The sequence below is a fragment of the Hakea prostrata genome, chromosome 1 (assembly GCF_041222555.1).
Source record: "Hakea prostrata isolate BN-2017 chromosome 1, UWA_Hpros_2, whole genome shotgun sequence".
Taxonomy (NCBI): Eukaryota; Viridiplantae; Streptophyta; class Magnoliopsida; order Proteales; family Proteaceae; genus Hakea; species Hakea prostrata.
The window spans coordinates 57,928,452-57,942,863 of record NC_142600.1 but is presented as its reverse complement, the minus strand read 5'-3'; the positions used below and the strand labels follow the sequence as shown (position 1 = coordinate 57,942,863).

Sequence of the window (14,412 nt, the reverse complement as noted above, 5' to 3'; positions counted from 1 at the left end):
GTAGCCCCTGCAATTAAGCCATCTCTCACTAGACATAAAATACTCAACTCTCGATTGGTGATTGGGAGTTTCTTCTCAACCATTATTCTATTCTTTCTTCTTCTTTGTTTTTTCCTCATGTTTTCCTTCTTAACATAAATCATATCATGTACCATTTGTCTAATATCTACTGAACAGACTGTCGTTTTCTTCTTTTTTTAATTGATTACTTTATATTAGGGAGTCAGAGGAATATTATATATACCACAGGGAGAGTTGGACCTGTCATCTATTCACATAAGAAGTGCAAGTCATTCTTGACCGAGGAACTCTTCAATGGTGACCATGACTCTTCTTTGAGTTGAATGCTGCTGTACCACCAAGATCATAGCATCAATCATAAGATCTGGAGAAGCTAATAAGTCCCCAATTGTTCCTAGTTCCTTGTACTGATTCCACTCTGCAAGTCCTGTTGTAGCTGGTGAGTTTGTATCATGGCGTCTCCCAGTCATGATAAGTTGATAATCATCCCTCAGCAACTGAATCGCACGAACAGTCCCAGTTCCATCCGTCACTGTTTCTTCAACATATCTGAACCGATCGTTATCAGCCATTTTATTCCTTAATGCATTAACAATATCATTATCAAGCTTAGTTTCTTCTTTCTTCTCTTCGAAATCATCAGTGTCTGAAAGGATTCTGATTAACAAGAGGTTGACATTTGCATTTCCAGACATTCTAGTTCCAATTGCTAAAGCCTCTCTATCATCAGGACCACCCATGAACAGCACAGCAACTCGATATGAAAGCCAACTAGCTAATGTGGGTACTGTTCTAGAATTGCTCCAAAGCCCTCTTTCAACAAGGATTGCAACTGAACAAGGTGCATTTTCTAGGATCTTCAGGTTCATAGTTCTAGATTTCTGTGAGATACTTCCTTCACCAACCATTTGCTCATGAAAGGGAAGAATTACTAGGGCAGCCCTCTTCTCAAGTGCAAACTTGCAGACATCATCATGCATTCCAGAAGCTGGAGTGATAGCTGTGAAAGCACTTACAGTGATTGTGTCTTTGTTCATCTCTTCGTAGAGTGAAAAAGCATTAACTATGCTTTTAGAGACTTGAGAATTGCCAGAAATATGCAAAGATGATCTGTGAGAGATGAGTAATGGGGTTGCACGACCAACAAGCTCTACGAAATGGAGAACGTATGTGAAAATGGGGCTTTGCTGAACATGATTAGTGGCTTCAAGAATGTTAATAAGAGGAGGAACACTTTCTTCTTTGTGGATGCACATCAGCAGTCTCAGTTCATCGTTGAGTTTGGTGTCCATAACAGTTCTTCTGTTGTAAACAAGATACCTCTTTGAAGGATTATAGATTGCTTTCAGTAGGCATGTGATCACCATTGTTATGATCAGCATGGATGTGCATGTCATTACAAAGCTTTCATAGTTTACTAGCTGCCCACATAACAAGCTTTTAGATGATCAGTTGGTTTGATTGTAGGTCAACCACAAATTATAAAGAATAACAATAATAAAAGAAAAATAGCTGATAAAAATAAGTAAAACAAAAGTATATTTAGAATTTGACACCTTTTTCAAGTCTAATTTTGGTGGGAAGTATAAGAGAATGGGTCTCACACATGAAACTGGGCTACCCTTTTTTATAATAGTTATGCGATTCGAACCCAAAAATTATTCAAGTCAGGGATGAAGAGGATTCGGACTCGAGAAATAAGGGTTTTTGAAAAAAAATTCAAAAAGCTATTTAAGATTGAAGTACCAAAAGGTGTTCAAAAATAAAATGACATTATTAGCATATCAATATACCATTATCAAAAGGTCCGTCGTCAGCATTTTTTTTTTTCTTTAACTGAGATGCCCAGGCCAGCGTATGTGCATCTCACTCCGTCTTCGGGGGAGCTTATATATATAGGAAGAAACCCGGCTTCAAGGAGATTTAAACTCTATAATCTCAAATGAGGTATTGGGCTTCCTGAACTAAGCCACCTCTTTGGGACCAGGCGCATGAAATGACACTATTACCCTCACTAGAAAACAAATGTGTCAACTAATAAAAGAGAAAATATGTAAAGATATTATTTGACAACTTAGTGGTAAAAGACCCAAACATAAACAGAAATGTATTTGAGTTTGATGTTAAGTGTACCTGTTTTCTCATTAGTCCCTTAACAATGGTGAGCTCAAGAACACCTTTGACATTGACGACAAGGCTAATGGAGAGAGCATCCAACCAGGGTAGCTTGCAGGAGAGGCCAGCAATGAAGGCTGCACTAGATTTCCCGAAACAGCCAACAAGGATTATCAATCCAATATTCTTGATATTTTCCCATCGCATGCTATATATATTCACTGCTAAACCAATTTTCAAGAAGAAGATTGGCATAAGAATCCATGAAACAATCACTTCAAGCCTTTTTATTAGTTCTGCTCCTAATGGAGGTCCAGGAGGAATAGCTAAGCCAAGAATAAAAGGACCCCACGCTATATGTAAGCCAATGAAATAACCCGCCAAACCAGAAACTATCACTGCTACGAGAATGGAACAAATAGAAGTTGTGTGGCCTTCCTGGTTCCTTCTGATCATCCACAATGAAACTGGGCTAACCACAAAGATGATACCAAATACAAAAGCAAGTGATTCGAAAATTGCTTTGAGACTGATGGCATAGCCACCAATGTGCCAAAGTATATATAAGAAGCTTAATAGACCACCGACGATTGATGAAGACAATGCAACTGCACCAAATTCTGAGTTCAAGATGTTGAGTTCATAGAGATAACGAGCAATGCAAGGAAATGTAAAGAGAGTTTGTGCTCTCGTTATAAATCCAACTGAGTCTCTCAAGGAAGCATCAGTGATATGATCATACATGGCATAAAAACCAAACACTGGAAGAATAATAGAACCGAGACCAGCCCAGATGCCTATTGCAAATGCTTTCTTTCCAATCTTTTTAACTATCCATGTATCCATATATACTCCAATCAAGAAGAAATAGAACATGATAGCCATTAATGAAACTAAATCCAGCAAAAAGAAGCTCTCTAATGGAAACAAGGCTCTTGCTATCATCTTGCTTTGACTCAAAAATGAAGGACCTAGCAGAATTCCACCCTGATCAGTCATCAATCAATTAATCAAATGATCAATCAAGCCATCACAAATATAAGAGAACCAGTATGTTTAAATTAAAGGGGGGGGGGGGGGGGAAAGGAATGAAAATTACCAAGATTTGAGCGACCATAAGAGGTTGGCCAAGAGGCTTGAGAGCAATGGAGGTGAATAAGATGGTATAAGAAGCAAGGGACATCTGCAGAATTAGGAGAGGGACATAGTAAGTGAGTTGGGAATGGCCATACAAGATGCCACCTGAGCTGGTTTCATTGGAGAGGCAGGTCTGTGTGTTTGTATTGTTCCCTAGGTAGTTGAAGAAAGCCCAGAACTCCTCTGGTTCCATCATTCTGGTACCTATTGTGCTTCTTTGGCCGCTCTCCATCTCCAATCTCAAGGTAGAGAGAGAGATCCTGAGGGAGGGAGGGAAAAGTGACTCTCCGGCTGGTTCAGAGGTGTGGCCGGCGGCTAATCCACTGACTGGAAAATGAGAAAACAACTTCAAAACCACATTGAGAGTTTGAATGGAAGAACAGAGGAAAACGGGGTAAAAGAGTGGTTTTTGTACGGGCGGTTGGCCATAGAAACTGAAAACCGGCAATGACAACCGGTTTAGTGGAGGAGTTCGTTACTTCGTTATTTTTCTTCTTTACCATTGACCTCCCAATGACCATAGAAACCATAGCAAATTACAAATATAATCCCCGATTCGCACATTATTACATTCACACCCATTAGAATCTAACCTGTTACGTTTACATCCCTAGGCGTCCTTAGTATTAAAATAATGGGATAAAGTTATAACACCAGCATCTAATCTATTTTTAAGTTTCCAAACTATCCTCTCTGCCCCAAGCCTATTTGGACTTTCAAGGAAAATGATAATAAAAAAATAATAATAATTTTAAATATATACATATATATATATTTTCTACATTTATAAGATTCACTAAGAATAAATATATCATTTTCTTTGTGTATGCTTTTCAAGATCAGATAAGCTATCAATACCACCTATACAGACAACGGTTCTCAATTTTTGTATTATATCACTCATTTTCGATGCGAAACATTAATTTTGCATCTTTTTAATACGATACTGAGTAATATAATAAGATGCAAAAACACCAGCTTTTCAAGGAAAATTAGTGGCAAATATGTCCGACACCCAGCCATACCAAATTCGGTGCCATAATAGCAGGATCCACATTTTTCACCAAAAAATAGCAGTTTCCACATGGGTGATACCCTTTTAAATTTCCCATATCGTCAACTAAAACCATACTCTATAACTTTGCTAAAAGCCTTTCATGTATTATTTTCTTATACATTTAAGGAGTACAAAATCGTTCACTTTACAATTGTAAGGCTTCATCTATAAGGTGCAATCAAATGATGTTTACAACCTTCTCCTCCATCCCCTTCTCAGACCTTCATCAAAGCAAACTTACATATGTTGGAACAAGAGAAAAAGAGTTCTTGATATCATACATAAATTATGCGATTTAATAAGATTACAATGTTCATGGTGAAACTAGATCTACATTATAATCGATGGAGAACATATTACAGCCACCTGTCTTTGAACACCTCTAAGATTGCTAAGACAACCACCTAACATAAAAACGAAGTGGCACCACATAGCTGTCCGCGGAGCTTACCAATCCAAGGATCAGGAAGGAACAATTTATTGCAATCAAATTATCTCAGGATCAGTGTTCAACAATTACAAATACCGAAATTAGAACCTTTGATGCTTACCTTATAAAGTAGATCACACTCTTTATCTCCCATTCTCCCCACATCACCATTACATGATAACAAGGCAAGAATAGGAACTGGTGCATCCCTAGCTCTTATTGATGTGTTGAAACTAATTTAGGTTCAAGACAGGGTTGGATACTTTGCATCGAGAAAATCTCGCAAGGTTTGAGCTGCTCTCTGACCGCCCATAAGTTCAGCCAGCTTTTCAACAGGAAGTAGAGCAAGTTCAGCTAAGCTATTACACCCATCCATCAGAGACCTGTAATTAGAGTCTGTCACACCTGGAAGCCGTCTCAGGAACTCAACCGCGGTAGTGTTGTAATTTTCGGCTCTGCAGTACAAAACAGCACAATGTCATATTACAAGCATTAACTTCTCCAAAGCACTAACATGAATTAGAATAAATTGACAAGATTAAATCAAATCCACTTGGGGGTCGCAAACTAACAGAAAATGAAGTCTATAGAAATTCTAAAATCCAGACTATGATGAAATTTTGATTGATGCAAATGTAAATATGTCTATGGAAAACATAAAGAATGGGCTGAACATGATTAATTCTGGTGATCCTGAAGTCACAAGTACAGTCAGCAAGTAGCCGACCCCATTTAGTTGGTTAAGACTGAGTTGTCGTAAGGTCACTACTTGGTCACCGGGACCACTCTTAATCTCTAGGGTCTTCCCGTTCTATCTACTTTTCACTTAAAATCTAGGTAAATCCCAAAACAGATAATAAGCGGGGTCAGAAATGCAGATCAGACTAAAGAGAAATAACACTGGAAAACCAATATCCAACAGTTGGGCAAAATCGGATTAAACACACATTTGACCTACAAATTGATCCATTAATAAGGTAGAAAGAAGAAGAAAAAAATGTGGGGTACACAATTAAACTTTAAACTGGGTACAAGAAAACCAGCATAGTTCCGTTACCCTCTTGACCCACAAAATTGAAAAAAGAAAAAAGGTCAAACGCAACTAAATGAATTTTCCTGCTACAAATTAGACCAAATGACAGAAACTAATTGAAGGTCATAGGGTGGATAGAGCTTTCCCAGGATCTAACAATTAAGGTCTATGCTGGGGCAGTGGAAAGAGGGTGGGCGCACAAAGCTCAGACATCCATCAGCAAGCACTGGAAAAGATGTCCCATTTAAAAAGGCAAAGGGGGATGGATATGGCATTAAAAGCAGCTTTTATTTTCAAACCTTGTGCCACTAAAGATCTCCTGAATAGAGCATATTGAAATGCAAGAGGTAGAAAATTAAAACTACCAAGTCATTACCAATTGGAAAGAAGGATAAACTAAGGGTAGTTTTCTGAATTGCACCTAAAGCCTAATAAAGACCATGCAACACACCTCACATCATTCTCTACAATGCCTTCATTTGTGGGGACACCAACTCTCATAGCCTTACTCTCATCAGGTTCATCTTGATTTGCCTTCAATGATGCAAATATTTCAGCTGTAGCATGCAAGCTTCTGGACCATACAAGGCGCAGGCGGGGGAAATGCATAACAAGCAGTGACAGCTTTGAAATTATACTTGTTGGTGAAACATCATCACCAATATCACTTGCAGACTGCAATAATTCTTGGACCAACATGAGATTAGCCAACAAACTTTACAAAGAGTTAGAGGGAGGAAAGAAGTGCTTAACACATTCTTTCAAGAATGAATTGCAATTAAAATTACCTGAAAAGAAAAGCTTTTGTCTTGGGAAAACTCAATTAGAAGCACAGGTATCCGATAATAACGCACCATCATCTCCACCTGGTGATACAAGCGACCTGATGCAAAGCTTTGGAAAAGATCTTGAATACTTTTTCTCTCTACACAAATCAGCGGTGAAAGGATATAATCCCCAACTTCCAAGGTCACAGGTATAATACGCATGCCTTTCTGATGCAGAACATTAGGAAGGCTGCTCATGAACTCCCTCATGTCCACGATAACCTGTAAAACAGAATACAAACTCATAAATAACCTTTCTGATCTACATTTTGGGACATTTCTATTTATGCAATAAAAGCAACTCTTCATGCACAAAGAGGAAGGGGGGGGGGGGGCACAGGAAGACCACACTGTCATTTATAATTCAAGAAAAGAGAATTAGAAAAGAAGTTTGCACAACTACAGCTTACAAGATAAGCAAACTACCAAGTACCTGCATTTCTTTCTCCAATTCTTTTCTTCCACCTGCCTTTCTAGTTGCAGAGTTCTGCAAGGTTAGAGCTTGTGGCTCACTGGAAGTAGTCAAGCCAAGACAACGTCCATCCTAGAAATAAAAAATAATTTGGAACACTTAGCCCTCAAATAGAAAAAAGAATGCAAGTAAAACTCTGTTAAAGAAAAGATGAAACATGTTTTTTTTTTCCCTTCTTTTTAATAGGCAATCAGAAAAACTTTAGACATTAATTCAAGTAAAACCAACATGGGTGTCATCTCTCTGAGAACTATCTAAGCAGATCTGGCCCAAGCGCGCAATTCAGCTACATCAACAGAACATCAGCAAGGTTTTGGTGCATTAGCCACAACCAATCATGATATCTGCTTGTCCTCTAACGGTATCCAGAATCTATAATACAATACTCCAGGAAATTACGATATAAAAGAACAATAGATAACAACCTAAAGGTGCAACTCGGGAGAGTAGGTAGGTGTAACCCAATCTCACTTGATTTCCAGGTTGTCTTAATGCACCTTGGGCTAACCAGGTATCTTAATGTATTCAGCAATCTGAATAACTTGGAGTCATGATCAGCCATCTTAACAATTGACCTTCAGTTCTGTCGTCAGTTTATGTTTAACATGCATGAGTTGTAGCCAAGATTATTACCATCTCAACCCGCCTACTTCATAATTTTCTAATCACCATAATCCTCCATAACACCCCCCCCCCAGGCAGTGGGAATAGTTATTACTTGTATAGATATTGAGAAAATAAACTGTACAAGGATGTCATACAACCAATAATCCAAAATGGGGTGTTTCCATCATCTTACATTATGAACCAAAAGCTTCATGTAATCCTAGTCTGAATTCACCCAGATTAGGAATCCATCTTGACCAAAAATATCAATTGGATCAATAAATACAAACAGGAGGTTTAAGGTATTAACATTTACCCAAGCCAAAGTATTTAAAGAAAGGAAAGAAAAGGAAAATTGGGAACCAAGTGCAAGAACTCTTATTGTTGAAGGGCAAAGCTAACCTGATCAACCGGGATCATCATCAATGACTTCTGCCTAATTAAGGATTCAAATGCTCCATTTTCCCTCCGTATACTTGCCTCAAATTTCTGCACCTCAGTAGAATCTTCATAAAACAAAAAGTAAACTTTCAACTTCTTTGATGGATTTTCAGCTCTGTAGACTTCAACTTCTCTGACAAAAGCCATGTCTGGATGATAAACAATAATTACTGAGGGCTTCAAAATGTCAAGTATGTGTTGATCACTATCTAGGGCATAAAACTGCACTGGTGGGAGTGGTTTAGCATTGGTGTCTGAGGCATTAACACTCTGATTGTGCTTCCGTAAAACAACTCTATTTTCAACAGAATTTTTCTGTATGCCTTCATGTAAACCATCTGCTTCTTCTGGATAAGTTTTGCTCCCTTCAATTTCTGAGATAGATATTTCCGATTTCATTTCGCCTGCATCTGTCCTATTATAATCACTACCTTTAGAAATTTTAACATCTGTCATAGCTTTTTTGCTCCTGCCTCTCCCTCTTCTCTTTCCACGTCCTCTAATTCCAGGAGGAGATTGAGAAATATCAGTGCAAACAGTGGTGGTGTTATTTATCTCTGATGCTGCTGCCAGCAGTGCAACTTGCTCCAGTGTGCTAATGCTTACAGTTTCTGAATCCTCCCGGGGCATGGCTGGAACCACACCATTTAATATACCAAAACCTTTAGGCTCCTTAGATTTGTGTTTTTTGCGTGTTTGCACGCCATGTAGCTCCGCTTTGCTCCTCAAGTACTTCTCCCACTCTTCTCGCATGACCTAAAAAGTTAAATCAGAAAAAAAAAAAACCTGCTAGACTTCATCAATTGGCCACATCAAAAAACAGAGAAAGGTATACCATTGGTTATAACACATCCCCAAGCCACACATGACAAGCAGGCAATCACTGGTGCTAGATAACAGAACAGACTCGCTATCCATTGTAGAATATCATATCTACCACAAAAGTTTACTCTTGCATTGTTGCATCTCATAGCATTTTAATTGAATTTATTGCAAGAATATCCTATAATTGAAAACTCTAAAGATCTAGTTCATTCTTATTATACAATACGTACATAATTTTTATTTTTATTATTATTATTATTTTTTTTTCTTTTATGATACATCACTTCATAAACTATGAAAGAGAAACTGAAAAGTCAATATACAGATAGACCTTTTCCATCTCAAGAATGAGTTATGAGAACGTAAATCCCAGGCAATGGCAGTAAGAGAAAGCAGATACTTCAGGTTAAACCAAGGATACTCAGGGGAATACATTGCAAGCAAAACCTCCCTACTCTTGGACAGAAGGAAGCAAGAATCAAAAAAACTACTTAATTTTTATAAGATAATAATGATCATATTATTGTTAAATAATAAACCTTCCTACTCTTGGACGAAAGGAAGCAAGAATCAAAGAACAACTTAATTCTTAAAAGATAATAAATCCTCCTCTTTACTGTATTAGTACAATAGCACATCATCTCTCATATAACCAAGAGAATTATGCATGGAAGCCAATGTAATACTAAACCTGTTGTGGGCCCTTCACGACACAATCTTCAAGTTGCAGGCATGAGCGTTCATCTTTACAGGCTACCAATACATTGCTGTCATCGACGTCTGAAATTTCACCGGTAAGCTCCCCAACAGCTTGCTTTTGTCTTTCTTCTTCTATCTCTACTAGCAACTCCTGCAACAAATAAGTGTATAATGAACTGACAGATCCAAACTTGAAGAACCAGAACTGACTAGCAGAACCAGGATCACTAAAGCAGATTAATAGAAGACCTTGGGAGAAAGTTTATAGTTTGAAACAGAACAGTTGATGAGGCTCCCACCACCGAGGTCTGTGGACAGAACATATGCAACCTTACCCTGCTTTAACAGAGCCATTTCTGAACTCAAACATGAACGGTTGGTTATATTGGAGCAACCTTACAGTTGCAGCAAAAACCGTCTTCTTTGATACAGAATACTTAGATTGAGCTAATATTCAGATCCATGGCTCCGATAAGTTTAATCTGTAGTTCTACAGAAAATCCCAGGATTCTACATACAAAGGCTGCAGAGGGTACTCCTACCACAACTACGAAAACAGAGCGGCAACCCAAGATATTAAGTATAGTAAATTAAAGCCAGTACTTGAAAATCAGAAAATCTTAGGCGACCAGATTATTGTATCTCAGAATTTAGCCAGGGGCAACTTTTCTGTACAGCCTTTCTCAAGCAATTTTTGCTGAAAGGCTGTTTCGATACCTTGACCTTAGGCTACAACTGTTGTCGGTGACTATAGACTCAAAATATTAATTGACAGTGCTTAGAAGAAAGTGGAATATTTTCAGTTCATATGAAGATGTTGGGGAAACTGTACATCTCTACGACTACTTATAGTTCTCCACTCCCGACAAACCCAAGACTCCAATATGGAGACCAGTTACTAACTAAAACTGGAATAAAAAACAAAATGGGACTTGACTATAACAAATGTTGATCACCTTTGGAGAAGTTCTTAAACCATCTAGGATACTAATAAAGCTTACAAAAACTTAGACAAGACAAGGATTGACATTCTTACCCAAAAAAAAGATAAGGTTGACATCGTTCCACCATCACCATGGGATGTAAAATATATAAATCAAAAACTCAGCCCACAAGCAGCGCAGACTAGGAAACTGAAATCTGACCAAATGGATGTTAGGCTCTTCTTCTCTTCCTTGATTCAAGTTTTTTTAAGTTCTAAGGTTAGATTTGATAATCAATAATTAACTTATATTTTTAAGGAAACCCAAAATATGAACCTAATACAAAAATGAACCAAATTTCCATGTAATAACATTCTGTATAATATCCAACAACCATTTAACATGTGTTTGTACTTCAACTGTCTCGTACCTTTTATACACCTGAACCATCAGTTAAACATTACTAGTCCATTGATTACATCAATTCTCTTCAAGGAAAAGAAAAGGAACTCACTCACTCACACATAACGTTTTCCACTTGGGTGCTTCCTCCAAAATTTCCTGGAGGACAACCTTGCTACTTGAACTTGTTCGAGAAGAATCTCCATTTCCTACATTGCAGCACAATGAGTAATAAATGAGCATCATATGCCAACTCAAGAAGAAAAACAGAGCAACAGCAACAGTTTTTTAAGTATACTCGAAGTCAAAGAACTGATTTTGACAGACCAATCTAAAAAGTTAAATGGACAAAGTGTATATAAAATAGGAATATTACCAAGGACAGGAAATCACCTTCTTTCTCATCAATCTTATCGTTCAACTTCCTCTTTTTGATCACTCCGCTCTTACCTTCCAGCGTCAGTTTAATACCATCAGATCCCACCAACTGGTAAACCCGCTTTTTAGCAAACTCGAATATTTTATGGCTGGAATTTGCGAGAATCCAAACAGACCGAACACCTTCAGACACTCTCAGTGTATCCAAGTACTTCAAATACGTCACAGCATCATACCTATCCAAATCAAACTTCAAAATTTTCACCATACATTACTAAGAATGCAACTAACCCAGGAAAAGAAAATCAAAAAGTAACTCATGAGTAATTAGCTATTCCCAAAACAACCTGACAAGATAATCCAACAACTTCCTCAGAGTCTTCAAATCCGAAACAAGTTGCTTGGTCTTCTTCCCTAAGGTATGCCAAATGGGATCCAATTGCAGCCTCACAATCTCATCAAACGACTTAGACAAGCCATTCTCCACCGTCAAATCCTCGATATCGACCTTATTAGTCTTCTTCATTTCCTTCAAGCAAGCATCCATGACCTCGACAATAGCCTTCTGAATACCTTTCATGAGGTTCGATTGCGGAACCCTAATATCCACTACAATCGGTGGATCCCTCTCCAAGTCCTGAGACACATAGACTTGAAACCTCGGCCAGAGATGCAGTCTCCGAACGAATAAGCACTTCATGATCCTCTCAGCCTTGGCGAAGCCGGATACCATGGCTTGAGGCCTATCCGAGAAAGCGCGGACATAGGCGGTGCGATTGAGAGATCGGAAGATGCGGACGATGAAGGCTTCGGTGCAGGTCTCAGAAAGGGTGTGAGCGTTAAGGATGATGAGACCTGCGAGACTGGAAGTGGGAACCTTGGAGTTAAGGAGATCGACGATAAGGATTCGGGAGGTGATGAAGAAAACGGAGCCAGAGGTGTAGAGGGAGTGACGGTGTTGGGTGGAGAGGTCGGAGGTGATCTCGGAAGGGAGAATAGTATTAGGGTTATCAGGGTTATCAGTGGGATCAGAATTAATAGGATTTTGGAGGGATCGAAGGGTGGTGGTGATGGCGGAACGCTGAGAAGGAGTTGCAGAGAGGATGAGAAGAGTACCTTGAGAAGGAGAGTGGAGGAGGAGAAGAGAGGAAATGAGCTTGTGAAGGCCGAGGCCGGAGGAGAGAATTACGAGGCCTCCATTTGAGTCTTCGAGGAGTTCAGAGATGATGTGTTCGTGGAACTGTACCATTTCTCTCTTTCTCTCTCTCTCGTCTCCCTCAAACGGCCACAGAGGTGGCGGGAAGACGACCTTATAAGAAGTTGGGACCTGGGAAAGGATTTCTCAATTTGGATTTCCGCGGGGACTTCTAAATCAAAATCTAGACGGGAGTAGCATGCTAGGGCATTATTACTTTACAAAGCACCTCAAAAGTAAGAGATCTAAGAAATTGTTTACCAAAAAAGAAAAAAGAGATCAATAAATTGGGTCTCATAAAGAAGGAACAGATTAGGATAAACGAGCCTAACCCCCAAAGATAAAATATCCTCGGGATGGAAATTGCTTAGGTGCTGTGTATGCAGCACCTACAGCGAACGTGGAGATGTCAACTAAGTTTTCGATCTCGACCATCCATTTCCTAAGGGTCTGCTTGATTATATGAATTTAGGGGTTTGAAATCTTTGGATTCATGAATATGAAATTTATACCCGTTTGGTTGTGAAAATCCTTGGATTCATGAAATCTAGACACTAAAAAACGTGAATGTATAAATTTATGGGTATGGAGTGAAATCTAAGGATTTCAACCTTTCTATAAAAATGCTAAACATTTGTGCATTCACAAAAATCACATGGACCAAATAATTTTTCAGGATAAATCCACATATTTCATTTCATAGATTCAGGTTAACCAAAAAGTTAATTTTATAAATTATGACTCCATAGATTTGAAATCTCTAAATTTTATAAGGGTCTGTTTGGTTACATGAATCCAGAGATTTGAAATCTATGAATTCATGAATCTGAGAATTATACCTGTTTTGTTGTAAAAATCTCTAGATTCATGAAATCTAGAGATTTACATTTTTACACTAAAAACGTGAATCTGTAGATTTATGGGTAAGGGGTGAAATCCTGAGATTTCAAAAAAGCTATACATTTGCACATAAAAATCATGTCGATCAAATAGTTTTTTAAGATGAATCCACAGATTTCATTCCACAACCAAACATCTAATTTTGTAAATTATAACTCCATAGATTTAAAATCTATAGATTTGAAATTTCTAGATATTTGAAATCTCCAGACTCATGTAATCAAACAAGCCCTAAGGGCATGTTTTAGGGCCTGTTTAGTTACATGAATCCAGAGATTTCAAATCTCTGGATTTATGAATCTGGGATTTATACCCGTTTGGTTGTGAAAACCTCTAGATTCATAAAATCTAGAGATTCGTCTTTTTACACTAAAAACGTGAATCTGTAGATTTATGGGTGTAAGGTGAAATCCAGAGATTTCATTGCCACTATAAAAACACTACACATTTGTGCATTCACAAAAATCACGTGACCAAATATTTTTTTTAGGATCAATCCATAAATTTTATTCCACAACCAAACAGTTAATTTTATGACTTATGACTCCATAGATTTGAAATTTATGGATAATTGAAATCTCTAGACTCGTGTAACCAAACAGGCCCTAAATCTCTACACTCATGTAACCAAATAGGCCCTAAAAATGTGTTTTCATACTTTTGAGAAACGGACGATCGAGATGGAAATCTTGGTTGAGATCTTGAACTTTGACTATTCACAGGTTAATGCGCAACACTGAGGTCAAGCCCCGGATAGTTTGTCTTTACCACTAGACTCCACCGGAGTATACCTATTCTAATACCAAAACAATACGTAACAATAAACGACAAAATGTGAGTAAGCTCTAAAGGCCAAGTTTTCCCCTAGGCATAGGAATTATCTCCAATAACCCACTACAGTTAGACTAGACCTCCTGACACAGAATACCTAGATTTAGGGGTGTAAACGGA

General features: G+C 38.2%; 2 protein-coding genes across 2 annotated transcripts; both read right to left on the bottom strand.

Annotated features, from left to right (window-relative positions):
• Nucleotides 1-290: 290 nt before the first annotated feature.
• LOC149029194 (cation/H(+) antiporter 15-like) lies at nt 291-3,466 on the bottom strand. Its single transcript, XM_089142567.1, has 3 exons — nt 3,236-3,466; nt 2,155-3,123; nt 291-1,442 (listed from the first exon to the last, which is right to left on the bottom strand). The coding sequence occupies exons 1-3, from the start codon at nt 3,464-3,466 to the stop codon at nt 291-293; spliced, it is 2,352 nt and encodes a 783-aa protein (XP_088998693.1).
• Nucleotides 3,467-4,574: 1,108 nt separating this feature from the next.
• Nucleotides 4,575-12,829, bottom strand: UVH1 (Restriction endonuclease, type II-like superfamily protein). The gene is made up of 9 exons (XM_089141112.1): nt 11,714-12,829; nt 11,382-11,602; nt 11,109-11,197; nt 9,656-9,814; nt 8,101-8,895; nt 7,054-7,164; nt 6,582-6,842; nt 6,245-6,468; nt 4,575-5,215 (listed from the first exon to the last, which is right to left on the bottom strand). Exons 1-9 carry the CDS (start codon nt 12,613-12,615, stop codon nt 5,005-5,007), a joined length of 2,973 nt encoding a protein of 990 aa, XP_088997238.1. The 5' UTR covers nt 12,616-12,829; the 3' UTR covers nt 4,575-5,004.
• Between the last annotated feature and the right edge of the window lie 1,583 nt (nt 12,830-14,412).

Coding starts and splice junctions, on each gene's coding strand:
- LOC149029194 (XM_089142567.1), bottom strand. CDS start 3,466: ATGGAACCAGAGGAGTTCTGGGCTTTCTTCAACTACCTAGGGAACAAT. Junction 3,124..3,235: donor TTATGGTCGCTCAAATCTTG/GTAATTTTCATT, acceptor ATGACTGATCAG/GGTGGAATTCTGCTAGGTCC. Junction 1,443..2,154: donor AGGGACTAATGAGAAAACAG/GTACACTTAACA, acceptor TTATGTGGGCAG/CTAGTAAACTATGAAAGCTT.
- UVH1 (XM_089141112.1), bottom strand. CDS start 12,615: ATGGTACAGTTCCACGAACACATCATCTCTGAACTCCTCGAAGACTCA. Junction 8,896..9,655: donor TCGTGAAGGGCCCACAACAG/GTTTAGTATTAC, acceptor TTAACTTTTTAG/GTCATGCGAGAAGAGTGGGA. Junction 6,843..7,053: donor AATTGGAGAAAGAAATGCAG/GTACTTGGTAGT, acceptor TCTGTTTTACAG/GTTATCGTGGACATGAGGGA.